The following is a 16209-nucleotide window of genomic DNA, read 5'->3' as shown; positions in this document are numbered from 1 at the left end:
TTAAACAATACGTGTATCAGTAGCAAGTGTCAGAAACACCATCAGTTTTACTGTTCTAGCATTCACATGCTGTGTCTTTTTTTTTTTTTTTTTTTACAGGGATTTTAACAAACCTTTATGAATTTTCAAAATGGTCCGTTTCATCCCGTTCCAGTTACACAGAGGCAGATTACAAACATGTAAATACAAAACAGAAGAGAAATACGCCAAAGTGAAACATAAAATTAGAAAAGCAACAATCTCGTGTTTGGCGTAGTAAAGCGAACGAGATGGTAACGCCACATGTCGGCAAAAATAGTAACGAAATAAAAAATTAAGTTAATAGAATTTTAAAGGCATTAAGAAAGACTGGATTCGACTTAGAAAATTATTACCTAACCAAGATAAATTTTTGTGAACGTGAAAAGCTTCAAGAATATCCGATTCACCAGTTGAAGAAGCTTTTTGAATGATTTTTGCAAACCCAACGTCGAAATAATTATTAGATTTCTGACTATGATTAGCTAATTTCTCTTTTTTCGGACATAAGATTTGTGTTCCTTGATATGAGATTTTAATAGTATGCATGTAACAGTGTGTATGGTAAATACATCGACAGTAATATCTCACTAAATTTGCAATCATTAGTTCATTTTAGATGGTAGAAAATGGTTGAATACTCACGGAAGTCAGTTGGTGGGGACGTTGGTTCCACTGGATCTGCACAAGAATCGGATTGAATAAATATATCATCTAGGGCTATATCTGAAGACCAACCTCTAGAGCCGATAAATCGTATCTGCAAAAAGTAGCATTTGAATATGCAATCATATCATTAAAAGTATTATGCATACAGCAAATTCAATTCATTACTCAACTGCATTTTGCTTATTGTTGCTTTTTCAATTTTTAAAACTTTTAAGCCGACGAGATAAATTATAATTACAATACTTTGACTCATTTTTAATTTTTTAGTATTTATTTAAATTTTTATTAATTTTAATTTAGTATAATTGGAAAGTTTCCATACTTCCTAAGCGAACACCTTTTAAGTATGTTCAAAGAACCGCATGCTGTTCATTGCATTAAAATAAGCCACATTAGCTGAGCATGTTATCAATATGAAAGACAGTAACATAGTTACTGAATATATACAGAAATATTTTCGGCTAGACCAAGTAGTGCAAGAAGATGAGGAACACCTAGACTTCGACGGATAGAGGCTGTAGAGGAGTTTTTTCTAGTCCTTAGCTATTTTAAATCGATTGAAGGCAAAATATGTTCCTCTCAAACATCCGAAACGACCGTGCATAGTAATTTCTTTTGGAATGGGTTCTCCCCTCCGGCCGAGTAGAATGCTACAGCATTAACAATAACCTACCTAAGTGAAGTCATTATTTGTGCTGATGAGGCGTTGATGGTTTCACCAATTGTGTGCATGTGTAACGTGTATACGAGTCAGTTTTCCTTAGAAAGTCCTCCCTGAAGGCATCCCTTCCCTTAGGCAGATAGCCCTAGTGTGCTTTTCCATAATTAAATACACCACACACCATTAAATACACCACTAATTGTGTGCAGTTTTCCCTTAGGATAGGATTGCAGCGGCGAACATCAATAGCTAAATGTTGACGCTAAATAAATTGCTTTAATGGCTTTAAAACAATGGTTTGCTTTGGTTCATGTGATTATGACAAAGCCTCGAAGGCTATCTGCCTAAGAGCGGTGCTTTCGTGGAGGACTTCCTAAGGAAAACTGGCTCGTGTACACGTTACACACAGGAAAAACCATGAAAACGCACATGCTGCCAGCTCAGTCACTGGTGGGCTCAAAAGAATGATTGACATGTCATTTAACAAACCCTGAAACCAATAAGCTAATCGCTAACGTGATGGGAGGAGCACCAGTTCGAAAATGAACGCAAGCGCTCGGGCGACCCGCCGATGTCAGAATGCACGGGCGATACGAGCGACTGAGTTAAAACTAAGAATTGGAGAAGTTTGGCTACTAGTAGAGGTGCTTGGAAGCGTCTAGTTCAGAAGGCCTTGGCGCAACCCCGGCTGTTGCACCATGGATGCTGATGATGATTAGATCTTTCAAATTAGCATACAAGAGAGATATAATTAAGGGTTTCATTTCGAATCTCCAAAATTAAGGTTTATCCAAGGGAAGAAAGATAATATGACTGACCTAATAATGTATTAACCACCTGATGTGTGTTTTATAATGCCTGCTAATAAAGAGAATTTTTTGAATTTTATGTTTAAAAAATAAATTTAATATTCTACACTCATAGTGCCTAAAACCTGGAGAAAAAATGAACGGAAACTGACACTTTCTTCCATTGGTAATAAGAGATACACTGCGAAATATAATATTGTGCTAAATACTTCAGTTGATATTGAGCTGCAAGAAAAGCGTAAAATATTCGTAATATATTGAGATAACTTTCTTACTTTATATGTTGGTGGTAGATCTTTAACTAATCTCTTCACTTGATACCAGTTGTTACCTTGACTGCCAGAAATTTTCATCACTTTGTAAATTTTACTGTCCGTATGATTGACGAATACAACTTCCAACGATCCACTGAAGCCTGTGAAATATAAATAATATAAATACAAAATTATAGTATTTAGTTAAATCAGAAAAGAGGAGAAAATAAATCAAATAAATGAGGTCAAAGTGTTAGTAGCAAAATCGGAGACACTAGAAATTCTGATAAATTCGTTAAAGTATTTGGCAAGAACTGCAAGTGAAAATTTTTGCCATTTTACAAGGAAATTTTTCAGCCGCTAATATACTGAAAATATTCCAAAAAAGTATTCCTCAATAAGGAAATATATGGTAGTTATGGGAATAACATGAGTGTTTTTAATAATTTCAAATTCTTATTAGCATTTTTTACTTCCTTGTATGAAGTAAAGGTAGTATTGTAATTGCGAAAAATTTCCGGTATCATAATTCAACGAAAATACACATTTTGGCCACTCTCGAATACATTTGAAAGATGTTTCTGCATGACATCTGTACGTACGGATAGAATAAAGGTCTCCTTTTTTCCAAAACCGATTGTAAAATGGATTTAAAATGCATTCTAAAGAGATTGTTTTCGCGACGTCTGTACGTACGGATGTATCTCGTATAACTGAAAAACGAGCAACCTTAAAACGTTGAAATTTTGTATATGGGACTGCTATAACATGTAGTTGTGCACCTCCTTTCTCTGTTGCATTCGGCAGCATCAAACATATATATACATACACACCCATCCTTTTACCCAGATCGATGAGATGTCTGTTTTTATTCTTATATGTTGGTAAACTGTGCATTTTATGCTTTAAAAGTGAATGAATTATGTTGTTTTTATGTTCTGATTGAAGTTTTTGATTCTTCAGTTAAGCTGTATGTGATAGTTATAAAATTATCAACAATATAAAAGTTTAAGTCTGCTAAGCCTAATGAAGCCGCCATTTGAAATTTGTTAGAATAGTTAATTATGTCAGTTTCTGCAGCAACTTCAATGTCTTTTTGCCGAGTGGGAACAAAAATAAAAATTTCAGTTTTAAGTTTTGGCACATTTAGAACAAGTCTCTACATGACTTTCTTACAAATAAAAAAAAAAAAAAAAATCTGATGCACCACATGATTTCCTTGTACGGAATATTAAATTACACGCATTTTTTGATGCGTTTCATTTAAACTTATTTCCTCGAATTTCATTAGAGATAGATTTCTCATTCAATTAAATTAGTTCTCACCGCGCGGCAAATCAAAAATACATAAAAACTCAAAATATCGTTATTAAAAATTGAAAGATATAGAAAATCATAAAACACTAAATACAGTTAAAACAATTAAAATAACAATTTTTACAGTTAAAATTACAGTTTCTACGCAAACACAAGCAATTCGGCCAAGCAGACAAGAAGGCAAATTGTTCGATGCACAAAACTAAAAGTTTCGTTTTGGCCCCACTCGGGAAAAAATACACTGAAGGTGCATAAAGACTTTATTCACTAGTCTGCTAAGTTTCAAATGTAAACAAATATGGTTGCTATAGTAAAAAAAATTAGGCTTAACCGTACTTAAACAAGTTTTAAATTGTTGTCAATTCTACAACTACGGGATACAAATGAACTAAAGGCAATAAAAACCTTAACCGGAAGATAAGAACAACATAATCTAATCCTTTTTCAAGCAAAAAATGCACAATTTATCAACACATAAGAATAAAAACTGAGTTCACGGAGCCAAGTAACAGAGTGAGTATATATATATATAATTAAAGAAAAGAGAATAAACGATAAAAGACCTATGTGGTCAAAAACTTTGAGCATTAAGCTGCAAAATTTAGAAAAAAGTTAAAAGAAAATTCCTAGTTCGTACGCTAAAAAGTTGCTTAGATACTGTGGTCCCGTGAAAATATTAACATAAGTAAAATAAAGTGCAATGAAATATGTAGTAAAGATTAAATAAACAATATAAACACTTGAATATTTACAAATAAAATTCAATACTAATTGTAAGCAATATGTTGATCAAAGTAAGGCATATTTTAAACATTAGGATTAAAGTGCGACAAATGACTTAAGCAAAAATACAAAAACAAAGAAGCGGTAAATAGTAGATTAGCCCAATTCGAACCTCATTAAGGCTCTTCAGGGGAAATCATTTTTAATGATTTTCGAATCCAGCTAACTCCATATCGCGTTTCGCCGATGTATATCGGCAAAAAATGTATTTATGTACAAAAGTACATAAATATACATATGTGTATTTATGTACAAAAGTACATAAATATACATATGTATATTTATGTACTTTTGGTGGGGCCGATTGCAACCAAAAATAGGAGGTGCTCAACTATGGTTTATAGCAGTCCTATTTACAAAATTTGAACGTTCTGAGACTACTCGTTTTTGAATTATGCGAGATGCATACATACATACATACATACGTACGGACAGACGCCGTGAAAAAATCTCTTCTGAATCCATTTTAAATCAGTTATCACTTATTTTAAATCAGTTTAATAATAATAATTTGGGGGAAAAGAACCCTTTATTCCGTCCTTACGTACAGATGTCAAGCAAAAACATTGTTAAATTGCATTCGATAGAAGACAAAACAGATATTTTCGTTGAAATATGATAGTCGGAATTTTTCATGATTACACAATTCCTTTACGTCGTACAAGGAAGTAAAAATGTGTTATTCGAAATGGCCTCAACGAGCTTTGTTTAAAAAAATGATGATCTTCTGTATGCATAAATATGTATCTTGGGTTACAATATAAAAGAAATAATATCTGTGGATATTTTCCAATGGGAGTTATCGAGCTAACTTAATGAATCGGCATTGGTTGAGTTACTTTGGTGTGAAATTTATTTGTCACGAAGGCTGACGTTTAAAAGCAGTCTTCATAACAACATTCAACATTTATTACACTTAAAAGAATATTATTTTTAATCTCCATTGACAGATAAAACATTTGAACAATAGTTTCAGTATAGTCTGAAACATGATCTGAATAACATTCTGAATTAAATCACATAAAAACATAATCTGAAATCAATGACATAATACATAAACCTGAAATGAATGAAAACTCTGATCTATTTAAATCTTGTATAAAATCCTCTAAGATGCAATCCCAAAATTCTCCAATTTTTTTGCTATTGAAATTTCAGCCTCCAAACGTTTTAATAAAGAAATATTACACATCGAAGATTCTCAAATAAAGACGTTTTTATTTATAGCATACAGTTCTACCAGGCAAATCGGCAGAATTCCGCATTTTAACACGTAACTTTTTAAAGAATATTCTTTTTAGAACAATAATAATTAAAATTAAAATTGCTTAAAAAATTAAATATTGCTTCCCCTTCCAAGTTGCAATTATATAACATATCGCTTGCATTTATGTAAAGTTAACGTGCTTATATTAAAATAAATGAATACTTAACAAGCAGACGATAACAAAAACATTAAATGAGCTTACCTAATCCGTACATATGATACCAAAACTTGAAGCAGGCATTTGGAGCATAATGAAGATTTTCACTTTCCAGAACAGCCGTTTGCCCGACGCGACCAAATTCTCCGCCCACATAAATATACCAACCTGGAAAAGGAAAGGAAAAATGTTGTCAATATTGGCAAACATTTCATGTACATCGCAGAAAAAGCATTGAATAAAATATGTTTTAAAACGACTAATTTCTGTTTCCCTCTCGTTAGCATTACTTGTGCTTTACGCTAACGGTTCAAAACAAGCACTACACTGAAATTGCAATACAACTTTCGAAATTAGAAATGTTTTTAGGAATGAGCTATTGAAAAAGTAGATCTCCCTGAAACTATTTCGTTTCCTTACAGAACAGGCTTACATAAGGAAAAATATAAATTACAGATAAAGTTAGTGTAATAAATGTGAAAAACAAATCATGCGAAATTGAACTTTAAAGCGAAATACACCGAACTCTTTTTTTACACGGTTCCTTAGTAAGCCATGAAAAAAATCGTGTAAAAAATACACACGACATATGATAAATTTGGGAATATGTTCCACAGCTTTAAAAAAAATCCTGTAAGATGAAGAAACTCTTAAATATTTTCCCAAAAAACCGTGCAAAAGAGTAATAATGAAATCCATATTATATATTGATATTTTTATATTTTTTATATAATCCATTTCATATTTTTATACGGTACTTAGCAAATGAAAGAAAGGTGAATAAAAATGCATTTATGAATAAACCACTGGTAGCTATTAAGCTACGGCGAAGCGGAAAAATATGCGAGAAAATACAGTACATTCCTCAACTAGGAAATATCCTTCGCGAAAGTTACCACTATCAAGACGTTTCTGCATTTTTCAACTCACAGTATCATCTAAGTATAACTAGAAATAACATATACGTTATCTATCATTCTAGCTTACTATTTAACGATTTACATTTTAACTGTCATTTGCCATTTTAAATTATAAGCTGAAAAATAGTAACTCACCTTCTGCAGTGCCTGTTGTTACGTCAATTGAAGGGCCGCTGCCATAAGTAGTCGTCGCCCCTGAGTTTCGAATCCATCGCAGACCTGAGCTGTAAGGATATCCTAAATTCCTCCACGTGCAAAAATCTCTCTCAAAATTGCAACTACCATATGGTGGGCAAACTCCGTCTTCAATTGCAACATCGTCTACAGCAACAACTGTGCTTTCGTTCGTCTTAGACCCAAAAATGACGATCTAAACAATAAGTAGTTGTTATTAGTGATCACAAGTAGACGATCTAAACAATAAGTAGTTGTTACTAGTGATTAAAAGTACACGATCTAAACAATAAGTAGTTGTCACTAGTGATCACAGGTAGACGAACTAAACAATAAGTAGTAGTTACTAGTGATCACAAGCAGACGATCTAAACAATAAGTAGTTGTCATTAGTGATCACAAGTACACGATCTAAACAATAAGTAGTTGTCATTAGTGATCGTAAGTACAGAATCTAAACAATAACTAGTTGTTATTGGTGATCGTAAGTAGACGATCTAAACAATAAGTAGTTGTTACTAGTGATCACAAGCAGACGATCTAAACAATAAGTAGTTGTTACTAGTGATCACAAGTAGACGATCTAAACAATAAGTAGTTGCTATCATAAGTAGACGATCTAAACAATAAGTAGTTTTTATTAGTGATCACAAGTAAACTTATTGGTTATATCAAAATAAAATGTCTGCGAAAATGCTCACTTTAGGCATTATTTTTATTGATGGTAAGTAAACTGAATGGTTACATCAAAATAAAATGCCCATGGTGAATGTTTTAATGTACAACTCATAAACAATAGAGTACTTATAAAGTAAATAAATTTAATTTTTACTTTTTATAAATTTATGTTCAACTTAAGGCATTTTTCTCTTAAATTGCAGAACGAAACATTAAATTTTAAGCAGAATTTTTGAATTGTTGTCATTTGATGAAATAATAACTTAGCATATCACAGATTACCACTAATTATTCAAATAAACTTGCATGCACTGTTTAATAACATTTTACAGGCACGTGTGTCTATTTGATGACATAAATTGTCAAGCTTTATGTGCGATTTTATAGCATACGTCATTTTTATAATGAAATTTCATGGAACAATAATTCTAACTCTTTGCAATAATTATAAACTAGCCATTAGGTAAGAATAAAATTAATAACACAAATTTTTTAAAAAAATTTTATAAACAATATACAATCAGCAAAATATAGTTTGGTGAAAATGATGGATTAAATTATAATTTATACATTCATAAAAAGTTACGAAAAAGCAATCCTTACAAAAATCTCATGTAAAACTAAATATAGAAACATTTTTATTTCCTTGTACGAAGTAAAGGAAGTATTACAATTGCAAAAAATTTCGACTATCATACTTCAAGAAAATATCTATTTTGACCGTTCCCGTATCCATTTGAACGATTTTTTGGCGTGAAATCTGTGCGTAAGAACTAAACAAAGAACTCTTTTTTTTTTTCGAAACGGATTTTAAAATGGGTTTAAAATACATTCAAAAGGGAATTTTGCGTAATGCCTGCACGTACATACGTATGTATGAATGTATCTCTCATAACTCAAAAACGATCAGACGTAAAGCATTGAAATTTTGCATATGGAACTACCATCTAGCTGCGCACCTGCGTTTTTTATTGCGAGAATTTGCCGTAGAATAATGAAATGTTGTATATGGAAAGCTATAACATCTTGTTGTGCACCTCCCTTTTTCATTGTAATTTGGCAATACCACATATATACATAAACCCGCCCACTTTACTAGACATAAAAGTCCTTATCCGGTCTCTGTTTTCGCAATCGATCATACACATGTACTCCCAATTAAAGAAGTGTTTTAAAAGACGAACATATTAATGTTTTGGCAATTTCAAATGTATAAAAAAAAAAAAAAAAAAAAAAAAAAAAAAAAAAAAAAAAAAAATCGACAAATAGCGAAATCTAACTGTTAATGCGGTCTTCAGGTTCCTATACTTATATTTGGGAAAATTTTATACTCGTTATGAAAAAGTAAAATTATAGGAAGTTCGACTCGCGTACGATGAAAATTGACCGAAATATGTAATTCCAAATTTCGCATTTCTTGATGTCATTTTCAACTTGAGGGATCAGTCAATCACGTTAGTAAAATTCGAGGAAATAAATTTAAATGAAGTGCAGCAAAAATGAGTATAATTTAATACGCCGTACAAGGAAGTCATGCGACGTCCACGTCAGGATTATTTATTAAAATTAATCGATTTTATGAAATTTCATTGGATTTTTTATTTATTCTAAAGAAACAATTAACTGATAAAAAAGAAACAAATTAAAACTCTAATTTTAGAAACATATTTTAACACACTTTTACATATCCGAAACAATAATTCCAGAAGAAGGGGAAAAAAATCATTATGTTTACACTGTTACATAAACACTTAAAATTACTGTTTAGCTTATTAATAGCTTGGTTCACATTTGTTTCGAAAATTTTTATTTCAAAAGAAGAAGTTTTCAGTATGCATTCCAGCATACGCTAAAGTAACAAACATAAAAGGAAAGCTTTCGAATATCATATATATATAGATATATATACGAAAATATCATTTTTAAATAAAAATTAAACATTTAATCTTACATTAAAATCTCCGTCTTTGAGCTCTGTTATGCTCGCCTTAGAATGTTCCCATTGGCCCTTGACATCTGGTTCACCTATATCTGCCCACACTACCTTTGTATAATCGTGCGAAGTAATTTGAGATTTCATGATTTGCAGTTTTGTATACCGATCTCCCTCGATGAAGTACCAGAAATTGAGGCAGAAGTCGTTCTTTGTGTGATTATAATCCGGACTTGTCAGTGAACCAGTGCTTTCGTTTAACGTTGCATACATTCCTGAATAAAAAAGGACGATATATAGATAATATATAAAGCAGTTAAGGTATAACTTCATTATTCTGCTATACAGATATATAAAACTACATTTGCCCGGATGATTTATTTTGTCTACGCTAAGTAATATTAAGCTAGTTAAAGTATTCGCACGGCTTTTAATTTATTTGATTGAAATAGTAAGAAAAGATGGTACAGATGATCATGTATTAAGATAAACAAAACATACTTTAACTGAGATAAACAAAACACAAGTTTTGCTTTTTAAAATTTTGTCGTTAAAATTCGCATATTTCTTACAGATTAAAAACACATCAGTTTAATACAGAAAGTATATGTATATTATATTATTAGTCAAAAAAAAGACGTTAGTTCCGAATGGGATATTAGTCTAGATGTAGAGTCATTAGGTTAATTGGAAGCAGAAAAGATGAAAAATATTCAGCCGCCTTCGCCGGGAATCGAACCACGGACCTCTGGAATACCGGCCCAGCGTGCTACCGTTACACCACGAAAGCACGCTAGGAAAGTGAGAGAAATACCTTATATAGAAACGGCATGTTGCGTTGAAAATCTTAAAAGCATTGCATCACTTTTCAAACAGTTTCCACCAAATATTATCGTCCTGTATTATATTAAAGGAATTGAATGATGAAGAATCTACATGAATGTAAGCATGTTTCTCGCACTGTAAAAAACAACGGTACCTAGAATCATCAAATTTTGAATAGCTTGGGCCTTCACCCGAACATGGGCCCCTGGAAGCCCGAATTCAATGGCAACGTTGTACAGAAAAAACATTTTTATCTCCAGCTAGTGAGTCTGTGTATCCGAAATTCTAAAGATATGCTCAATTTAAAACTATTTTGTGATATTGCTCTTGAACTGAATTTTATGGTTTAAGTGCGAAGAACGTGATATTTAATAAATAAAATTAACAGACAAAATGTTAAAGAAACACCTCTTTGGACGTAATTTAAAATCTGAAACCTTTCAGATTTTTTTTTTACTCATTTATGATTTATCTTTAAGATTTGTACTTCCCTTTCTTATTTCCCTAGTGTGTACTAGTGTGTTTCTTTCAAATAATTTTAATTAAGTGCGTAAACCACATCTGGCATTATTATCGGTTATAACAAATATACCAAATTTCAAAACGTTGTTAATTTCAAAACGTGCCAATATATTAATTGGCGTATATCTTTGGAAATTTTGAATAATTCTCGATTATTATTATTATTATTATATTTATTTTTATTTATTTATTTATTTTTTTTTTTTTTGTATTTTAAAAATATTTTTTGACCTAAGTAGGAATTTAATTTTTTTTTTTATAATTACTTTTTTCCTTTCTTATTGGTAATATTACCTATTGTAGCTTTAGATATCGAAAAACTATCACCTTCACAGCGTTTTTTAATAACTAGGTACGAATAATTTTCTTCAGAAAGAGCACAAACATATTCTTCCATCCATTGCTTCTTTAAAAGCGCCATTTTGCTCGCAAACAAAACAAGTAACAGACGATAATTTATACGTTAAAAATATACCTGTAGTTAAACAAATTTCCCGGCAGACGATTTTTTATAGCAAAGTAAAATCGTCTAAAAAATGTGCGAACAGCATTTGTATATAGGAAAAACAAATTCAGAACATTTTTAATTTAAAATTGAAAAACATTTTTTCATATTCTTCGAACAACTGGATGAGCTACAGTCCTAGTTAGTTTGGCTATTTGGAGTTGCGCTGCGCATAATAGAAATACAAGAAGAAACAGCCTATTGACCTAAATAAGTGCGTTGAAGGAACTGAGTGAAAATTATAAGCGTACCTGTTTTTGTGCCCGTGGTGTGGTCTTTTGAAGGAATGTTGCCTTCACCAATTTGCAGAATCCAGTTTTCTGAATTCCATTCACAGAAATCGGCTTCAAAATCGCAAGCAACTAGAAAAGAGCACAAAACCATTATCTTATTTTCATCACAACACAGGAAACAAAACTATTTATACAAATTACGTTGAAAGAACTCGTGTTTGGGGCAGAGTTTCTACATTACGCGTCGCGAACCAACACTGAATTTTTCATGGGTAATAAAATGTTTGGAAGTCCTATTCTTTTTGGTATTTAGTTATTAAAAATAATTTTAAATTATCAATTAATAATATTTAATATTATTATAAGTATTCATTTATTCTGATACCATCGTTGCATTATTTTTTATTCGGATTCTTTTCTCCTTTATTTTTAATGTATAATTACTTTCCTCTATAATGGTAAGACGGAAAAGCGAAAATTAAGACGATTTTTGAGAATTAAGAATTAAATTATTCTTGAGGTGTGAGAGAATGCATATATCTTCGAAACTACAAATGTTACAATCAATTTAAATACATCATAGATAGAAGTTAGCAAACATGAAAAAAATTTTAAAAATTGAACAAAGGGTTCACGCATAGCAACGCTTCAAAAACAGCGAAACTTTGGTGTCTTCAAAGCTCCGTGGGCATGCACGACCGCGTGTGACCAGGAAGTTCGTCTGGTAGACAGTCAGTGTATTTCTTTTCCCCAAGTGGCAAAGTGTTCTGCTAGAAAGTCATGCGTAGAACAGTCAGTGTGTTCGGGTGGTGTTTGCTATATTTTATACGAAATGAAAAGGCATTTGATTTTTTTAAAACATCATTACAATCTTCATATGGTGTCAAGTAACTACCCAAGTACACTTGGCAATTCATTCATCGATTTAAGATTTAGTGCAAAGTACAACAAGTTAGAACGAATAACAGATAAATAAATTTAGAATGATATAACTTAATGTCAGTAATCAGCTCGAAAATGGTGTCAAAAAAAAAAAAAAAGAAGAAAAGAAAAGAAAAAATTGGTTATATGAACATTTTTTACAGTTCTTTGCTAGGTAAATCATTTCCAAAGCTTTTTCTTTAGCCCTGGATCATTCCAAGATAATGTGTTGAATTTCACATTGGGAAACTTCGAAGTACTTATTAAGAAACATGCATTTTCTTCTTATAAAGAAGTATACTGTGCACAAAGTAAATAAATAAAATAAAATAAAAAGGACAATTTTATATTTTCCGTTTTACTGGGCCGATTGACTCAATTTAATATGCGTTTTGCATGTCACGAAAGCATGACTTAGGATACATATATTAGATTTATATATAGCATTGTTCTAATTTGGTTATTTTGACACAAAATCGGATTTTTTTTCCATACCGACTTTTTTTCACATTTCGATTCTACAACTCAAATTATGCTTATATATTGAATTTTGTAAAACTTGGTAAGAAATTTAGCGAGAAATTTAAAAATTTTATCTTGACGCACTTTTTTCAGTTTTCGCCAAGAATAATTGACGTGGCAAAATTCTTAATTTATGGTAACCTATTTTTCTTTCCCTTTCATTGTGCATGAGCGGAAAAAAACTGTAGCCCTTTATTCTTTCAAATAAGTTCACGAAAGTGCGTACACCGCATTTGGCGTTATTGTTGCTTATACGAACTATGCCAAACTTCAAAACGCGCCAGTATATCAATTCACGTATATCTTTGGAAATTTTGAATTAAAAAAACTCTAAATTTTTGCAGATATGCTTAGAAATACATCTGCTTAAAGGTGATGGTAAATATTTTATAGGTTATAAGTCAAAAATTTTTGCAAAGTTCTATATAAATTACTAAAAAATACAAATTTCAAAAATAAATCAGAAAATATTTGGATTGAACCTAAATATCGAACAGTGAAAGATGGAACCAAGTGTAAGTTTAAGCAAAAAAGATATATTAATAAATATAACCCAAATTCAATTAACATAGAGAAGCTAAAACTTTGAGAGAATTTTTTAAAAACTATCTGTGCAATTTTTATGAAAATGGAATTTTTGCATAATTTGATTCGGAGAATTGAAATGTGGAAAAAAATCGGTATGTCATTTTAAAGAATGTCCAGTTTTGTGTCAAAATACATACGCTAGAGCAACGCTATATATAAATCTAATACATATCCTATGTCGAGCTTCAGAGACCTGAAAAAAGCTATTTAAATTTCGTTAACGGGCCCAACAGACGGGAGATACAGAACTGTTTCTTTCTTTTTTTTTTTTTTTTTTTTTTTTTGTATCAGTAGAGTATTCGACATTGTACGATTTAAAGTGTCTAAACGAAATTATAGGTGAAATGACATATTATGACTTAAATCAAAAGCTGAAGCTAACATTCGTCAGCATGTACCAGTCTGGTAACGCTTTTTATGTTTCCGTTTCTAGCAGATTTTCCGCAATTAAATAGTGCATATGTGAAATTTTAACTAAATAGCATTGATACCTGGATGTGGGCATTCATCTTCATATATTTCTATGTCGTCGATGGCTATAACAGGTCTTGCAAAACTGCCAACTACACCTTCAATCACGATCTAGAAAAAGAGTAAGTTACATTCTTATTAATAACAGCCCAATGACCGTCAATAGCGAAATTTAATAACACTGGCAAAAGTAATGTAAAATTAGAATTTGTACATAGGATGAACACACACAACAAACACAAATGAACACAATTTGGAAAAAAATATACAATTTCAGACTTTTTTGCGATATTTAACAGTTTCATTAGAAAGAAAAGTTTACCCATTTTTCCGTTATGTGAGTTTATATCATGCCATATCTCAATACAATAGTATGGTAAACTTAACTTCTTAACCCTTAAAAAACTGAACCTTCGATAACCTGTATGCTTAAAATACCGAAACGCCCGTCCCCGTCTGCTACCTGTCCCGCCCGTTTCCTCCCCTTCCCGTCCATTAACGCACAAACAGATGAGAAGATTTCAAATGACATCATTTCTACTTCCTAACAAAGAAGCTTCCATTAGTCTTTTAGGACAAGCTGCCTGCAATAAACAGATAGAATGCATTTGGGGAAACTACATACCTTAGAGGGAAGGCAAAAAGCAACATCGCAATCTCGGCCGTTCCGGGCGGTTGTGGTTGTTTGAATGAAAGGCTGTCTCGGGCGTTTTGGCCTTCAAAGGGTTAATACAGCGAAGGCCCACAAGTAGCCGAAACTTAACACTCTGGAATATTGATAATTTGCAATGGATAAGGACAGGCTGCAAGAACGGTTTCTTGTTTTTCCACATTTGTAGCTTAAACGCCCCTGGAAAAGTCCTCCACGAAGGTATAAGTATCGTAATGTCCTCTAATGTTTTAAAATAATCTAATCCATTTCAATAGTGATATGTTACAATATATTTCTCTCACTTTGTCGCCCTTTAAAAGGAGGAGTATATAAGGTATTTTTCCCGCCTTCGAGGTGTGGAGGTCTGCACGCTCAGCGCGTAATTGAGGGGTCATTTTTCATTTTTCCGGCCTCGAGGTAGCATAATGCCTCTACAATGTAATACGGGTTAAAAAGAAAGCTTTAATATTTTACTTTCGCAAGCATCATTGAAGCTTCAGACTGAAAGTATGGTAAGGCTAACTGTTTACATTTGAAAAACAGTTTAAATTTTAAACTGAAGTTGGAATGCAGTTTTAAGTCAAAATTTAATAAAAAAAAAAAAGATGCCCTTTGAGCAAAATCGAAACTGCTATTTAAAACATGTAGTTTTGGCAAAGCATATTTTTCCGGGGGGGGCGAGAAAATAATGGATAAAAAGGAATCTATGTGGTCAACTGCAACATGACCATCAATAGTCAATAATAATTATGATTATTTGTAACACGATACCATAAATAATAACGGCCAAAAATCAAAAGTTAGTACTATAACATTCAGAGCACCCTATTATGAATAATACTGTAGAATATTAGGCAGGAAGGGCGACTTACAGAATAGGGATTTCCGCTGCGGATAGTTCTCATTCCAGGTTTCCAGGCATTGCCCTGAGAGTCGCTCTTTCTCCATATGGTGCTGTTTCCTGTGTCAGTTCTGATGATGATATTCAAAGTGCCAACATCTTGCCCGTACATATGATACCAGAAATTGAAGCAGCGTTTTTCGGTGGGATCTTGCTTCAAACTCACCAAGTGAGCTTTGTCGCCTTTTTTCAGGTATGTGTCTGCTCTTATGTACATGAAATATCCTGCAAACAGAAAAATAAATTTTGCAAAACATCCGACAAAAGGAACTCAGCGGCATCACTTGTAAAACACTTGGAATTTAATCAATTTTCACTTCAATGTACAAAGTTAAGGTCTAGATCGGTGGGTTTTTGGATGTGTAGGTCACTTGTAGGAGGGCAGAAGAATGGGTAATAGCCTACATCTCCTTTGACATGTTCATTGGC

General features: G+C 32.1%; 1 protein-coding gene across 2 annotated transcripts in view; it reads right to left on the bottom strand.

Moving 5' to 3' along the window:
- Positions 1–16209, bottom strand: part of LOC118199377 (MAM and LDL-receptor class A domain-containing protein 1-like) — a 344431-nt gene that overhangs the window by 116049 nt on the left and 212173 nt on the right. For both annotated transcript variants that reach the window (XM_085826944.1, XM_085826943.1), the window contains exons 48-55: positions 15752–16005; positions 14248–14338; positions 11744–11854; positions 9659–9915; positions 6991–7225; positions 5981–6103; positions 2433–2572; positions 664–778 (exon numbers count right to left, since the gene is read on the bottom strand). In XM_085826944.1, the coding sequence (XP_085683070.1) occupies positions 664–778; positions 2433–2572; positions 5981–6103; positions 6991–7225; positions 9659–9915; positions 11744–11854; positions 14248–14338; positions 15752–16005 (1326 nt within the window). The remainder of the gene's footprint in view (positions 1–663; positions 779–2432; positions 2573–5980; positions 6104–6990; positions 7226–9658; positions 9916–11743; positions 11855–14247; positions 14339–15751; positions 16006–16209) is intronic.

This window comes from Stegodyphus dumicola, chromosome 11 (genome assembly GCF_044657685.1).
Source record: "Stegodyphus dumicola isolate Sdum_Otavi_A_Nest chromosome 11, ASM4465768v1".
Lineage (NCBI taxonomy): Eukaryota > Metazoa > Arthropoda > Arachnida > Araneae > Eresidae > Stegodyphus > Stegodyphus dumicola.
This window is presented reverse-complemented; position numbering and strand designations above follow the sequence as displayed.